Below are 17,599 nucleotides of genomic sequence, written 5' to 3'. Positions count from 1 at the left end.
ATGAAAAAACATTACCAGTGAAGCAACAAGCAACAAAAATTTGTGGGCTTTTTTTTTTAACATGTATGCCGTACATTTACCTGTGTTAGCATTTGTTTCAATTATTACGGTAAATTGGATTTTTTCTGCAAAAACAAATTGCAGATTTTCAGAAAAATCTGTAAATTTGCTGAATGTGCACAAATTTTTGCACACATCCAAAACAACCAGCAACAAACTGTAAAATGTATCCAGGCTCCTAAACATGTCACTTTTTATAGTTAATTCACAGTCACATGAAAAACTCCAGTTTTTCAGACTTTATCTTTGATGTCAATGACTGAATATAAGACTAAGATCAAAGTGGACCTGCAGAAAAATAAGAGCAGGAAGAAACAGTTGATGGTGATGACTAAAAGGAAGCGTTAAGTAAAAATAAATACAAACATTAAATGGTCACAGGATGTTTAAAAATACCCCCCCAAAATCTGGTTTAAATTTAGAAAGAAAAATAAAAACCTTCTGCCTGCAGAAACTGGCAGCGCTGGGAGGATAAGTGTACGTCAGCAACAGTTTGGTGGTCTGGCTCAATCCAGTAAGATGAGAGGAAGATGATCTTCAATTACAAGGATAGGAAAAAGAGGTAAAAAATAGAAGAAAAATTGAGTTCAAGAGGAAAGTGAAAAGGTTGAGGAGGAGGAAGTGTTTAAAAATGGTACAAAACATATAAAAAGCAACTCAAATTTGGTAAAGAGAGGTAGCAGATGAGGAGGAATAAGTCAAACTTGACAATTAGTCAATTCAGGAAATAAATCACGACAAAGTAGGAAGACAGTGTCCATGTTTGGTCATTTATGTAAATCATTTATATGTATTTAGAATTGTTTTATGCATGTACTGTAAAACTATAGGGCTGCACGGTGGCCGAGTGGTTAGCGTGCAGCTAGGAGACCAGGGTCAATTCCACCCTTTATGAGTTTGCATGTTCTCCCCACGCATGCATGGGTTTTTCTCCGGGTACTCCGGTTTCCTCCCACATTCCAAAAACATGCTAGGACTCCAAATTGTCCATAGGTAGGCATATTAACATTTATTGCTACTCTCACCGGGCAGCACGGCGGTCTAGTGGTCAGCGCGCAGACCTCACAGCTAGGAGACCAAGGTTCAATTCCCACCCTCGGCCATCTCTGCGTGGAGTTTGCATTTTCTCCCCGTGCACGCGTGGGTTTCCTCCCACATTCCAAAAAAAACATGCTAGGTTAATTGGCGACTCCAAATTGTCCATAGGTATGAATGTGAGTGTGAATGGTTGTTTGTCTATATGTGCCCTGTGATTGGCTGACGACCAGTCCAGGGTGTACCCCGCCTCTCGCACGAAGACAGCTGGGATAGGCTCCAGCACCCCCCGCGACCCTCGTGAGGAAAAAGCGGTAGAAAATGAATGAATGAATGAATGCTACTCTCACCAATTTTGGTGCGTTCATGGACTGCCGAACAAAATGCTGATGAAAAAACATTACCAGTGAAGCAACATGTAAAAAAATTGTGTTTTTTTTTTTTTTTTAACAGGGGCACAGGGCACATTTACCTGTGTTAGCATTTGTTTCAATTATTACAGTGAATGAGATGTTTTCTGCAAAAACAAATCGCAGATTTTCAGAAAAATCTATAAATTTGCTGAATGTGCACAAATTTTTGCAAACATCCAAAACAGCCAGCAACTAACTATAAAATGTATCCAGGTTGCTAAACATGTCACTTTTTATAGTTAATTCACAGTCACATGAAAAACTCCAGTTTTTCAGACTTTATCTTTGATGTCGATGACTGAATATAAGACTAAGATTTTCAGAAAAATCTATAAATTTGCTTAATGTGCTCAAATTTTTGCACATATCCAAAACAGCCAGCAACAAACAATTAAATGTATCCAGGCTCCTAAACATGTCACTTTTTATAGTTAATTCACAGTCACATGAAAAACTCCAGTTTTTCAGACTTTATCTTTGATGTCAATGACTGAATATAAGACTTTAGATTTTCAGAAAAATCTATAAATTTGCTTAATGTGCACAAATTTTTGCACACATCCAAAACAGCCATCATTACTAGCCAGCAACAAACTATAAAATGTATCCAGCCTCCTAAACATGTCAATTGTCTATTTACTTATTGTCTATTTAAAATTTCCACTTCTGGAAATTCGGTCTGGAAGTGATTAACCTCGATAAATGGGGGATTAGTGCATATCTGTTCCAAAACAGGTCAAAGTCATACAATTGCATGTTGGAGATGAAATATCATCACCAGAAAAAAAACAGTTATTTCTGGTCTCCGCCAACCTTGGAAAATACATTGAGGATTCATATTTGCCCTAAATTGGACGGACATCTATGCACTCAATTTCAGTGCTTGTCTTGCATCCCTAATCAGTCTCCCCAGTTAATGACGGGCTTGCATACAAATCTGACAGATTACCTGCTGCAGGTGTCCAACAGATGCCTCTAAAACAGTCACTTGTGACTCCCGAAAAAAAAAAACCTGATGAAGACCAGCAATTAAACACTGTCAGTCTGTCTGACAGGAGACGTTTAGTCCTCTTATTACGGAGTCCTTCACCAGGCGACAAAGCACATAAACATGGAGGCTTGACACGGATAGGACATGCAGAAGTGACAAGCGAGCCGGATCTAACTGAGTCACATACCAAAGTGAACAAAATACGAGCTATTCTCAACTCTAAACAAACCTTTGCTGTGCCTTTGGGGAGAACATATGGAGCGCCGACTCGGTAGCAAGTCGGCTCGCCGAAGCACGAGCTATGTCAATCTCCTGAGCTTTGACGGTAAAAAAACAAAAAAAAAACGACAAATCCTCGCCAAGTTCAAACAGACACAAACATTAAGATCACAGCCGTTATTAGAAAAGTCATTATTAGCATTTGAAAAGCAAATGGAGCTAATAATATTTGCCATTATAGCTAAAAACGCCTATTAATTCCTAATCCGCACCTCAATTAAGAGCGTGGTCGGGTGTTTTTTGCCAAAGAAACAAGACAATTTAACAGCCTTAGAGGCATCCAGATTAGGTGGGAGGGTGAGGTATTGAGCAAGTGGCTTCTGCTCGCCATCTCTATTTTGAAAGCGATCATCCAGGATGAGTGTGAGTGGCAGGCGTATCAGAAGCTGATTTGACTGAATAGAGACAAGAGGGTGGCAGTGGGGGCGTTGTTCACCACGTTGAAGCGCATTATCTGTTTGGGGCACAAGTGCATCAAATCAAACGTTGAGAGGAGACGATATTAAAGCAACCCCCAGCTGTAAACTGTGACTTAATAAGACATACCAATTAGAGGAACAAAACTGAAGCATAGCAACACGGTGGTGTCGTCCCCTTGCCCAAATCCCTGTGTGTGACTGTCTTCGGGAATCAGACAATAAAACACCGGACCAAGAGAAGGATGCAGGGACACAATGATACAGTCCGAGCTGAAACGCAAACCATTCAAGAAGACATCAAATTTGTTTGGATTTCGAAACAAACAACTTCAACCGAAAGAGTCTGTTAGCTGTTCACATCATAAACAATGTATCATATTTTACGGCGTATAAGTCACAAGGCGGCAAGAGCTCAGCATGCATCTTTCCCATGTAATAACACACTCAACAACAAAGCAAATTGTAAATTGCAGGAGGTCATTACTCACGGCGTCATTTTACAAATAACACTAAATTCACTACACAGCAACTTAACCCTCAAAAGGTATATCTCATTAATATACAAACATGCGGCAATACAATTTTAATGATGGATGGAAGGATGGATGCTGCTGCAATGCTGCCTCTGTCCACCAGATGGAGACAGATGAGCCAAGAGGGTGGTTGACGTCATTGCAGCACCCTGGCAGGCACCATGAATGTAAAGCATTATGGGAAAATGTATTGATCTTTTGAACACTATCAACGTATTGAAGTAAAACTGAAGATTAAAAAAAAACATTTCTCACTTAATACTTAATTACAGTATTTTTGTGGGCGTTATATTCTAGGACAAACCATGAATAGCAAAAAAAACACTATTAATACACACCTGAACATTTTTTTTGGGATGAACAACTTGCTCCCTTCCGTCCTGCTAGCTTGACATTTGACATTCTCCTTCAAATTGTGTCAACATTTACAATTAAAGTGTAATTATATTGTAAGCTATATGTACATATTGTAAGTTTTTGTGTCTCAACACAAAGCTATGTTGCATTCAATGACCAGAAAACAGTGTGAAATCTCAGTTATCAGTGAAGCATACAAACAGAAACTTGAAAATTGTGGACTTTCTGTCAGTAGAACATGTATGCTTCATATTTTTACCTGTATTATAATATTTTGACATTATCGTCAACTTACGGTGAATGAGATTCATTCATTCATTCATTTTCTAACGCTTTTCCTCACGAGGGTTGCGGGGGGTGCTGGAGCCTATCCCAGCTGTCTTCGGGCGTGAGGCGGGGTTACACCCTGGACTGGTTGCCAGCCAATCACAGAGCACATATAGTAGACAAACAACCATTCACACTCACCGGTGAATGAGATGTGTATGAAAAAAATGTATAAAATTCATTCATTCATTCATTTTCTACCGCTTTTTCCTCACGAGGGTCGCGGGGGGTGCTGGAGCCTATCCCAAGTGTCTTTTGGGCGTGAGGCGGGGTACACCCTGGACTGGTCACCAGCCAATCACAGGGCACATATAGACAAACAACCATTCACACTCACCGGTGAATGAGATGTGTATGAAAAAAAAATGTATACAATTTTTTGAACCAAAAATCCATAAATATACGAGCATCCACCGTACTCGTCTTTCCTTGATCGTTACCTCCAACCTAAAACCTCCTTTTGTACCCCCCACATTGGGTCCACATACACGTGCACCCACGCGTGTGATTGTGCAAAATCTCCTTAAATCTCTCTTGGTGCGTACACCATAGCACACACATTTACACACTTTCACACTCACACAACTCAGTCCCGCTCCAACACAGTTGACAGGGAAACAAACAGCACCTGAGGGGATAGAATAGTGATAGAAGGTGAAAAAAAAAGCCAAAAGCAGCCAAGACCTGAAATAGACAAGTGGCAGTGGTTGACAAGCACAGTGGAGCTGCTCTCTGAACGGCTTCATCCAGGAGGAGATTAGGAACACACACAGAGTTTGATGTGTGCATTATCTTTCCAGGGATGATCCTAAAATAAACAAAAAAAAAAAAACACATCTCCCAATAATTAAAACGGTTAATCCACTTCCTGGTTTCTGATGACCGTGGGCTAAGCGTGTCGCAAGGGACTCTGCACTATTTATGGTTCTCTGCTTTTGTGTATAAAGGTGATTTTTTTTTTGCCCAAAATATGGGGAAATAAAAATAACCTAGTCGCTTGGCATTGCTTGAGTTTATGTTTTGGGTCATTATTTTACTGTAGGACGAACACCCAGACCAACGAACTACGGTGTAGGTGCGTACCAGAAGGATAACACATGGTGCTGCAGAATGCTGCGGTTGCTGTTTTAGTCCAGAGTGTCCTATACTGGTACTTATCACAGTTCCAGTTCCAATCTGGACTGGTCATCAATCAATCATAGGGCACATTTCCCAAGCAAGTACAGAGATTCACAGATTCCGGGTCTCCTGACAGTGAGGCAGACGTGCTAACCAATACCTCAGCAGACATCGATATCAACCAAAAACAATATAGGCAAAAATTGGGAATAATTCAACACTGTGGACATACTGAGCTGGCCAGATTGTTGCAATGTAGAACACATCATGACTCACGCATAGGCTTGGGTGTCGGATCTAAAAGGTTCACGTCATTAAGCAGTTTATGGAGAAGTTCAGACATTTCATCCAAAACCAACTCTGGTTTTCTTAGCCTCCTCATTTAAACCATGCAAACGTTTATTACCCCGGCCTTTTAAAAATCAGGAATTGTTAGGAACCGGAATCTTTCATTTATTCGTTTTCTACCGCTTTTTCCTCACGAGGAGGGGGGAGCCTATCCCAGCTATCTTTGGGCAAGAGGCGGGGTACACCCTGGACTGGTGGCCAGCCAATCACAGGGCACATATAGACAGACAACCATTCACACTCACATTCATACCTATGGACAATTTGGAGTCGCCAATTAACCTAGCATGTTTTTGGAATGTGGGAGGAAACCGGAGTACCCGGAGAAAACCCACGCATGCACGGGGAGAACATGCAAACTCCACACAGAGATGGTCGAGGGTGGAATTGAACCCTTGTCCTCCTTGCTGTGAGGTCTGCATGCTAACCACTCAACCGCCGTGCTGCTGGAACCGGAATCTGAACCACCAAAATTCAAACGATGCCCAACCTTAATCACAACAACAATAACATTATCAGCTGAAAAACTGATACAAATATGAATCAATGCAGATTTTTTGCATGACTAAAACAACTAAAATGCATTTAAGGCATTCAGAGGATGCACTCAAAAGTGACACTGGTCACTTACGTGGCAGTAAGGTCATTGTAATGTTTGGTGAAATACACAAGTACAGTTTTATTGTTGCTTTGAATTAGGGATTTGTCATGGCCTACCCACACCAAGCTAAGACTCAAGTCTTACGTCTCTTCCACTCAGCTCCCCTTTCACAAAAACATATTTACAGAAACACACACAAGTTTTATTTATGTCTTAAATGGCTTATTATCTCTTATTATGTCTACTACCTTGTAGATGTGTAAATGTACAATGTAAATGTCATTATAGGGGTGTTATTTCATGTCTGGAGGGCTCTAATAATGTTCAGATGGTTGTAAACAGGTATTAAAAAATATTATTAATATCCTCACTAGGGTTACATGTACATATGTTGGAGTACACCCTGGACTGGTCGCCAGCCAATCACAGGGCACATATAGACAAACAACCATTCACACTCACATTCATACCTATGGACAATTTGTAGACGTCAATTAACCTAGCATGTTTTTGGAATGTGGGAGGATGCATGAGGAGAACATGCAAACTCCACACAGAGATGGCCACTCGACCGCCGTGCCACCTAATCAAATTCTTTCACATTTTAATTGATTCCAAATTCAATACAATATATGATTATTATATATGATAAGAGGTTACCAAGTGAAAGTTCCCCCAATATCTAGACCAAAGTCATGACTGCTAAGCAGAACTAAACACACAATGTGAGGACTGGGTTCAGTGTCAGCACGTCCCAGCCTCTGGCCTCATCCCTGCCTTTGGAAACTGCTGCTGTCATGGCTGTGCGGGTCTATAGAGTTCTAATTAGCTGCATTCACAAACAGCGCCAGGCTCATCAAAATGCCGAGGCCTGCAGAAAGCCACAGCAGGGGTAAGCAGAACGTGTGTGTGCGGTGCATCTTGTACATGTGGGTGTAAAAATGTGATTGTGTGTGTGTGTGGTTTGTGTGACACTGCTGTGTGTCGGCTTTTTTTTTTCTTTTTTTTTAAGCATGAAGATAATTCCAAAGTGAAGATACATATCCAAGCAGCAAACCCAAGCTTAACAACCCAGACGAATGCAACCAAAACTGAGTTTGTTTTTTTTTTTTTTCACCCCACAAACTCTTAACAGTCTTGCCTCACATTTGCATGCGTGGCACGGGAGCAGGCCGCACCACGGCACACAAACTACAACAAGCCAACAACAAAGCAGTAAACAAAGAGGACGTCTGCGGCGCTGTGTTTTCAGGAAAAGGACAAAATGGCTCTTGAACATGTGCAGGATCAACAGACGTGACCTCCGATTTTCTCTGCGAAAACCTTCCAGGAAAAATTTCACACTAAATCTTATACAATATGGCACCGCATATACATAACTGTACTGTACATCTCACTTATTAGATGGGCTTATGTAAAATATGTTGCAACATGCAGGGCTGCATGGAGTTTATTATTGTATTACGATCGTAATATCTAGTTTGCAGCAGATTGAGATCCCAAACAAGGGTCTGAAGGCGCCCTGCAGCAAAATACGGAACCATTAAATGCTCCTGAAGCCTTTGACATCAGCTTCCAAACATGCTAGCTGTTTGCCACCTTGCAAACCTGCCATCTGTTAATAAATGTGATGGTGTTATGAAGCACTTGGAAGTGGTCAGTGGACGCAAGGCACAGTTATTACACTATAAACGTCCTTATAAACAGGATTTCACAATCACCGTTGGTTGCTCGACCTAATCAAATAATTATTTATTCCTCTTTACAACACCAAAAAAGGTCATAACTTAGTGGAAAAATTTAAAGCGATTGACCATTGTTGGACCATATTGAGATATCAGCAACAATTTCCAATAAAAAAAAAAACAATATCATCACATGACAAAAATCAATTCCTGTTTGCTAGTACAGTGTTTTTCAACCTTTTTTGAGTCATGGCACGTTTTTTTACATAAAAATCTTGTGGCACACTACTGTAAAAATGTTATAAAATGTCACCACGACCTCACACGTGCATCAATAAGTCTATCGGAGGAACAAGGTAGGTGTTGCCACACGGACCAATATTACATTGCTCTGCCAGTCTTTACACCACAGACACTCCACAGTAGCCACGTTTTTACATCACCACTTTTTCTCTTTCCGAATGACCTTTCGGGAAACAATGGTATCCATGGAAAGGAATATTCCAATCTCTTGTCTACATGCGCCGTGAAAATCACACAGAATAGTCAATAGGGCATGCCCAGTAAAACGTAAACATCAACATCACATGATACCGACTTCCTCAAGTTTTTCTATTGCCAGTTTTTTGTCTGTCCAGTCTTGAAATTTAGTTTGAATCAAAAACAAACTTTGCTTAGTCCAATGCCGATTGCTGGCCTCCATTTTTAAAAGTGAAGAACGTCTGGATCTGCGTGTTACGTCATATCTGAGCATGCGCTGAAAGAACGCACCCGGGATCAATTTAAACAGGAAACGACCAAATTCAAATTTGCTAATATTTTATAATTAAACTGAGGATATGTTTTATATAAATATATATTTTCTTTTTTAATAAAACTGCACTTGTGAATAAAGTATAGAAGGGTTTAGATTCTGTTCCACAGATGGCGCTAATGCACACAAAAGCTGCTTGCCAACCGCCAATAAACAACAGAAGAAGAAAACCACCACGAAGAAGAACGTACCCTGACAACTTTCCGTTTGAGCGGGTACAAGATACCTCAATCGGATTGGTTAAAGGAATATTCCATCCCTGTTCAATTCTTTCCGTTTGAGCAAATAAACCAAATGCAATTGGAATATTTGGGTCCATGTATACTATTGACATAATATTTGCTTTTTAAATGATGATTAATAAATGTTAATTATAAAAAGTGATATTGGATAATTCGTCACGGCACACCTGACGGTTTCTCAAGGTACACTAGTGTGCCGCAGCACAGTGGTTGAAAATCACTGTGCTAGTAGATGCTACAATTTCTGTGAGTGATACAATGATATTATTATATTATTATAATGTAAGAATTAAATAGTTGGCACCATCAATGACTTTGCCGAAATTACCTTGAAGCATGGGTGGTTTCATGGCATAAACAGAATATGACCAGCAACCTTTCAGCAGTTTAATTCCTGGATACCACATCCCATATTAATGAAATCTTGCAACGTGAAATGAACAGCCATGAAATATTGAACAGGAAACAGCGATGGACACTGAAAGGGAGCATCATATCCCACTGGATTATAGAAAACTAAAGAAGAGAAAGGATGCCAAACATTCCACAATTTCCCAGTAAACTCAGCTTGCATTAGGACAAGTTAGCTGATGATGATGATGTCACATTTGATCTCATGACTTTCATGACACAGCAAGTCCCCATGACGTATGTATAGAATATAATCCATCTATCCACTGACTATACCATATTTGCCACTTTCCCATACCTGAATTTATTTATGGAGGCACAAATACATGTGGACCGCCACAGATACATTTGATCAGGGGTGTCCACAGTGTGGCCCGGCCCATAACTTTTTTTTTTATCATTATCGGTTCATACCACATTCTAAGAAAATATTTACCAAAAAAAAAACAACAGAAATGTACAAAACTGCAGTGATTTTACAAGAATTAAGTCAAAATTTTAAGAGAAAAAGTACTAATCTTACAAGAAATTTGTAAGTTTAGGAGAAAACATCATAATATTATGAGAAACAAACAAAACAAAAAATAAATTTGCATTTTTTTTTTTTAGAAAATTAGGCAATGTTGCGCAAATAAAGTCACAATATTTTATATATTTTTAAGTTGTTAGAAAATTTGATTGGGAAATAATTAGATTGGGAAAGTGATCTGGGTTTGAATCTCCCTTAAGCATCTTTGTGTGGAGTTTGAATATTTCTCCGGGTACTTCGGTTTCCTCCCGGATTCCAAAAACTTCCATAGGTATGAATGTGAGTGTGAATTATTGTTTGTCGGTATGAGCTCTGCAATTGGCTGGCAATCAGCCCTGGGGTGTACCCTTACATCTAGCCTGATGAGATGCATGGAATATTATGGGAATAAAGTCAAAATATTTGGGGCATAAAGTCAAAATATAAAAATATAAATATATTATTTAAGAACACAACCGAAATATTTGGAAAATTAAAAAAAAAAAATTAAAAAATGTGAAAAAGGACACATCCTATTGGTTTGAATTAACTTACGCGATATGTGTTTCGGAATTGAGTAAAAAGCACAGCTGTTCAGGAAACGTTGTGAGCAGCGACTATGCACAAGAACCCCGATCCATCTGCACTTTTGTTGTCCTGATGTCAGCAATCAAGTCAGCATCTAAGCTGTTTAAAGTAAGCTAAACAGCTCACATACAACCCACAATTGACACCATGCTGGATGTGGCCAAATACTGAATTTGTATCAGTGAGTCTGAATGCAGCGTGGGGCTAATGGCGACCAATTAGAGAAATAAAAGCATAACAATACTGACCGATACAGCATACCTGACTGGCTGTGTGAATGGAAGACACATTAGGCACATTAGGCCACTAACGCAGCACTCGCCCTCTGACTAAAAAGACAAATAGGATTAAGTGAATAAATTACACACTGAGCAGAGATGATCTCATTAATGTCAATCACAGACGCGCTTCCTGTTTCACTCCCCAAATCGTGACCTGTCATTTACTGACATGCCATCACGGATGCAACATGCATTCTTCTGAAAAAGAACACAATCCTTCAGTTCAACACTCAGAGCTACTAGAAGCTCCACACAGCGAGTTGATCCCCACTGGTGCATTCACTGGCAGGAAATAGTGACATCACCAAGTCAGAAAAACAGGAAGTCACTCAGGAATGAACGTGAGCAGCTTGAAACAAGCTCTCCTCATAAACACAGGTGAAAAACAACTAAAAGTAAACCACAAAATCCTATTTATATTATTTACTATTTGCTAGAATCGGATAACAAAACACTGTGCAGTGAAACCTCGGTTTTCCTTAGTAATTTGTTAGAAATAAAGAAATATATCAATAAACATTAATATACAAAAAACAAATAAATGTTTTCCATATTAAATACAGTTGTCCCTTGTGTATAACGGTTAATTGCTTCCAAGTGAATTTCCCCAAAGTAGGATTTAATAGTAATAAACGGAATATTTTCATAGTTAAAGCATTGAAAACCTATTCATGACTTGACCATTGTTAGAGCCCTGTAGACATGAATTAACACCCCTACAGTCACCTTTACACTATTATTCTTTGTTTATACCCACCTTGCGATCACTACAGGGACACAAGAAATGGCCACGACTCAAAGCAAATAGAAAGCTTTGGCTTTCAGTTTATTTGTCCTAAACTTGAGAAAATGTTTTAAACTGTGGGGAGGAAGGACAAATTAAGAAGCCAAAAACGTACCACTTCCACATGGAATCGGAGGACAACATTCTTTCACTCTGTCATGTTGGCTGTCATCAGCAGAGTGTTGAGGTAATGTACAGTGTTCCCTCGCAAGTGAAAATTAGCATTTTTTTAACAGCTTATGAATGCGGATTTTGTTCTGCATCCTTGTTGTGTATTAGAGTGATCTATCGGTGCTCTGTTGTTGTGTACTCATGTGAGAGTTGAAGATGTGTCGTAGTCGTATGATCGCAAGTAATGGAATACTGTAAATGACTCTTCGGTACATGGAGGACAAGGAGGAGGAGTAAAATATTACAACAGCAGCAATATGTTTTAACAAGGATATAAAAACGCTACAGCTGGACAGTGCCACATCAGAGGAGTGATAACTGTGAGTCACTTCATGATTTCTATTTTTGGAACCTATCCCCCGCGATAAATGAGGAAACACTGTAATCAATGGAATAGCAATCATTTATTAATTAATCGTTTTTGGAAAAAAGGCAGTAGAGCAAGCTTTTGTGGCAAGATGTTTGAAACACAATGTATCGAGGGATGCCTGTAATGTACAATCCAATTTTTTAAGAGAATAATTATAGTTTTCAATACAGAAGACGTTCAACATCACTTTTACCTTTACTGAATACGTTTGTTGGCATCGAGGAGGAGACAATCTCTGCTAACTGATTTTCATTGATCCAGTAACTTATCAACATTTTCGATTGATTGTGATCTCTGATTTGTTAACACCTTTACTCCTTTCCCAACATTAACTTCCCGGATTTCTCGCCAGGTTGTTGTTGCGGATTCATCAAAGCAATCGATTGCCTTGCCGATCGATGACTCGAAAAAACAAGCTTGAAGTTGGTTGGACACTCGATTCCGATTATTACACGCAATGTAAATCGTACAAAAAGCAGGGCGAAAGAAAACCGAGGTTTCATTAGGCAAAGCTAGACACCATGAAAAAAGCATCAAATAAATGATTCAAATAGTCAGTTTAGATATAGTAGAATAACTAGAAACTATCCTACTAAATGTCTATGTGGCTGTGTTGTTATTTCATTTGATTGCGCAGGTTTACCAAACAACGTGGCCAGCTTGTATTCCATTACACACCACTCCAATTTCTGTACAACAATTGGAATTTAAGGTATAAAAAAGTCAATAATTAAATAAAAACACACCAAGCTGTTCAAAGCCAATGCCAGTGTCTCATCACCGATCAATTACTCGAAAAAACAAGCTTGAAGTTGGTTGGACACTCGATTCCGATTATTACACGCAATGTTTGGTCGTACAAAAACAGGCACAACATTTTGTGGAAAAACAAATCGTACAAAAAGCACGGCGAAAGAAAACCGAGGTTTCATTAGGCAAAGCTACCATGAAAAAAGCATCAAATAAATGATTCCAATAGTCATTTTAGATATAGTAGAATAACTAGAAACCAGCCTACTAAATGCCTATGTTGTTCATTTGCAAAGATATTTCATTTAATTGCAATTTCTCCAACAATTTCAATTCCAATTTCTGTACAACAACTGGAATTTAAGGTATAAAAAGTCAATAATTAAATAAAAACACACCAAGCTGTTCAACGCCAATGCCAGTGTCTCATCGCTTATCATAACAAAAAAAAAACTTGCATCTGTGTACTGAACATGACTATCCACATGCAACCTCAGCAGCAACAACAAGCAGGTGGAAGACAGGATATCAAGAGTAGGTTAAAAGAAAAGAGCATATAAAGTTGACATACTTGGGCCGGAGAAATGTCCGCTCCCCAGAGAGGTCGGTCCATTCTTTCCACTGCTAACAGGAGGGGAAAACATCTAGAAGACAAATAGAGCCCACATTACCTCCAAGAGCACAGACAGTGGCAGCAATAAGAGCACACCAACATGAGTGCAGCTACATATGAAAAGCTTCATTCCAATACACCGGGGAGACGTTTGCATGGAAACATCCTCGCTTCCAATATAAAGGTGACATCTGCTATTCAAAAATGCATACATCGTATTTTTAAGATTTATATACAAGGCATCGTCTTCAGAATCACAAGAGATGCTTATCCTACTTTGGTTTTGACCTAAAAAGTCCATCAATTATGGATTCAGTTTCATTAATTATGCTTTATTTATTTATTGCTAAAATGTCACATTTTATGGCAAATGCGGGACGGCATAATTAAGAATGAAACTTTTCATATTTCCTTATATCTGGCTTAATTGTAGGCATCATAAGTTATGGCCATATGTATATTAAAGTTGAATACTGACTCATACTGTACTACTCAGCACACCAGATGCTCTTAGACTATACAGTAGAGGTGGGCGGATCCTAATATCAATATTATCCATACCAATGGTACTATTTGTATTGGTTTATTTTCATAAATATGTCTGTTTTGGATTATGTTGTATTTATTCATAGTTAAATGATTTAGAAATAAGTGTTGATACAAATAATTTTGATGACCTCATTTTTTTTCCTGTGTTTAAATGTATTTTCTTTTTAGATGATGTTGAAAAATAACCAAGTTAAAAGTATCAGAATCAGGATCTAAAATATGTAGTATTGCCCACCTCTACCATTACAGTATGTGACCCCCCTAATCCACCCCCACCCCTCAAAAGGGACCCCTTTTGAGGACGAACATGATGCCTGAATCTGAATACACATGCAAATGTTTTCATTTGTATTATGTTGAATAGAAGCAAAGCAATATAAAAGACACATATTAGGTCACTACAAACAATGAACACTTGACCGCTTATTGTTCTCCATATTAGGACAGCCTCCAATTGGGGCCTGCAAGTGCATGTGACCCCAGAGAGAAAAAAAATCTCATTTTAATTATTAGCAGGTCTATGTATTGTTAGAAGAAGCCTGGTCACCAATGAATGCTCCTCCTGCTTTACTGATGAGAGGAGACACGTGTGGGCCTGCTGCTCTCTGTTGCTTAATATTTTCATAAAGACTAATCACGATATATTTTAGAGATGGGGAGAATGGTTCGATTATAAAATAGCAAAATAAAATTACATTTATTAGTCATGATAATAATCTATGACCATGCATATTCTGCCTTTTTTTGACTATTTGTGAATAATAAATGTGTTCTCTTCTTATAATAATATTGCTTGTACTGCAGTGTTAACCAGTCTTTTACATAAACTGACTGTAATATTTAAAATCATTTTATTAGATATCAAACATGCTGAATTTAATGGATTTTATATTGAAATTGCATTATATATAGATATGTATTTTTTTCAATACTTCCTGGGGTGTATCTATTTTCCTCCTCCCCCTCTTGTGACCAAACTTGCTCCCCACAGGGGGTAGAGGCACAGAAAAAATGGAACATTATTTCCTGTCCCTCAAGTCCACACTAAGGGAATTTAAGAAAGTGACACTCTATAATAACCCATTGTGTCATTGAACTCAGCTACACATGAAAGATTAAAAGAAAAAGACTTAAAATGAGATATACTACCATGGATGATGGGAACATTTTCAAATCGCTGTTTCGCATCTATAAGACAACAAAATTACCAATGCAGCATCACAAATATCTACACACACACACACACATACACAGAAATAAAAATCACACCAAATATGCCCTCACTTAAAATGTTAAGTTACTTAAACACACATTTTTTAATGTTTAAAAAAATAAACATATATGCATGTTATGCGCCGTGCATCTCATTAATTAAACATGTAATTAAACATGGAAGGCTTCTCCTATCATCACACTCATTTTGTTGCAAAATAATAACACAAATTTGGTTGACTTACCGCGCTAAAATCCAGCAAGTCGCTGAGTTCCTTGTCTGTGCCCAAAGCTGCCATCCGCTGTTGGTGATGCATTTTTAGCAAAAAAAATCACACGTACCTACAAACATGCAAACAAATGGAGGAATAGATGGACAGAGGCGGTAGAGGGATGAAAAGAGAAGGAGACAAGAAGAGGAGGAAAGACCTCTTTTTGCGTTTTTACGCGCAGCTCCGCTCCGGGTCTCTGCTTTCCACAGCCCAAAATAAATCCAGTAAAACAAGCATCTAATTTCCTCTCATCCTCAGCGGGGCAGGAAGAAATGGTTTACTGGTTTCAACTTGCTGGACACACACACACACATAAAGGAAGAATTGACAAAAAAAAGATTGTTTTGTTTGGCTTTTCTTTTTTTTTCCTCCTCTCTCTCTCTCAAGCCGAGCCCGAGCTCTCCGCGTCAAGACGCAGCTCTTCCGTCTCAAACACTATAAAAAAAATAAATAAAAACACTTCGACAAGCCTGTCAGAGAAGAATCAAACCTCTCAACGACTTTGTGAGTGTGTATGCGTGCGTGCGTGCGTGTGCGTGCGAGTCGAAAAGAAAAGTCCAAGCTGGATGGGAGAGTCCGGGCGCAATGTGCGCTGCTCGTGGCCGGGTGAGGGCTCCCTCCGCTCGGCTTGCGGGTACTGAAGATGCCCCGGCGCTCTGCGCGGATCCCATGTGCGTGTGGCTGTGCCTCGGTGATTCGTGTGGTGGTGCGGCCACCTAGCTTACATCCTCGTCAAACACCACCTCGGCGAGCTGCTGCTCCCACTGCACACGCTGACAACCTGCGACAGAAACAAGACAACAATAGAATAAACTGTACTTTTATGGAATATTTAGCGACTGTTTCTCTGAATAAAACTAAAACGTCAATGTGAAATTTCTTTGACTTTGCAATCATTTTAATAATTGTAGCTTACAGAAAATTAACAAAAAAAAAATCAGTTTCTTATAAAAGTTGCAAAAAAAATGTGAAAAAGTGTAACTATTGGTGCAAATGAACTGCAAACACTTCCTCAGCTTTAAAATGACCTTTTAGTTTCATCTCATTGTTCTACTTCATTGTGATGTATGATAATCCTAAGTTTACGTCATTTTGTAGTTACAAACCATTCCGGTTAATTAATTAAAAACTTAATAAATGACACGTAATACCTGCGGAAGATACACTTTCATTATGTCGCCCAAGAAAAGGAAAGCCATCATCACGGAAGTGAAAAAGCTCAGAGAGCGGAGACACGCCCACAAATATTCGGTAGTCATGACTGTCATGACAATCGCTAAAGATAAATCATACACAACATAACATTACTTGTGTTGTATTGTACAATAATGGCAATACAACTTAACATAACATTAAACACATTGGTGGATTGTCGGTAGAACATGGTAGATGAAGAAGGATAGTCACACCCACTTGGTCACTAAAACTTTGCTTTTTGTAAAGCCAACAGCCTGCAGGTAAAAAAGTGACTGACCTATTTCTGCAAATTACTCTCTGCATGTGCAGGTTTTTCCTACGGGAAAAAAATAAGCAGCAAAAAGACAGAAGTGCAGCCAAACCATAGCTGTTGTCAACATGAAATGGTTGCGTTGTGACTCTCAAAGCAACTTAGAAGGCCAAGTTGTGCAGATCCGGCACAGATTCATTAGCATTTTTTTAGAAACACAAAATGCAAACAAGGCAGTTCCTTGCACTAACTCTTGCTTTATCCGTTTTTTGGTATCAAAAAGTCAACCTTTAATGCGATCCATTGGGAGATTAGGCCGGTCCTTGTACAAACGGGGCAGGAGTCTGGTTCGCATTGCCAGTAGTAAGTTGAGCCTGTTTCCGGTAAACGTTGGCCTCCGCCAAGGCTGCCCTTTGTCAC

General features: G+C 39.1%; 1 protein-coding gene across 6 annotated transcripts in view; it reads right to left on the bottom strand.

Annotated features, from left to right (window-relative positions):
- Positions 1 to 16,445, bottom strand: part of tcf4 (transcription factor 4) — a 193,028-nt gene extending 176,583 nt beyond the window's left edge. For 3 of the 6 annotated variants that reach the window (XM_078794198.1, XM_078794200.1, XM_078794195.1), the window contains exons 1-3: positions 15,706 to 15,792; positions 15,398 to 15,436; positions 13,658 to 13,730 (exon numbers count right to left, since the gene is read on the bottom strand). In XM_078794198.1, coding sequence (XP_078650324.1) covers positions 13,658 to 13,730; positions 15,398 to 15,436; positions 15,706 to 15,777 — 184 coding nt within the window. In that variant the 5' untranslated portion in view covers positions 15,778 to 15,792. Of the gene's footprint in view, positions 1 to 13,657; positions 13,731 to 15,397; positions 15,437 to 15,705 lie in introns of all 6 variants that reach the window. The other 3 variants (XM_078794197.1, XM_078794199.1, XM_078794196.1) reach the window with 3 other exon arrangements.
- Positions 16,446 to 17,599: the final 1,154 nt, after the last annotated feature.

This window comes from Doryrhamphus excisus, linkage group LG10 (genome assembly GCF_037039965.1).
Source record: "Doryrhamphus excisus strain RoL-2023G ecotype Guam linkage group LG10, RoL_Dexc_Guam_v1.1, whole genome shotgun sequence".
NCBI lineage: Eukaryota > Metazoa > Chordata > Actinopteri > Syngnathiformes > Syngnathidae > Doryrhamphus > Doryrhamphus excisus.
Note: the sequence above shows the minus strand (reverse complement) of the source record. Positions and strands in the feature narration are given on the sequence as shown.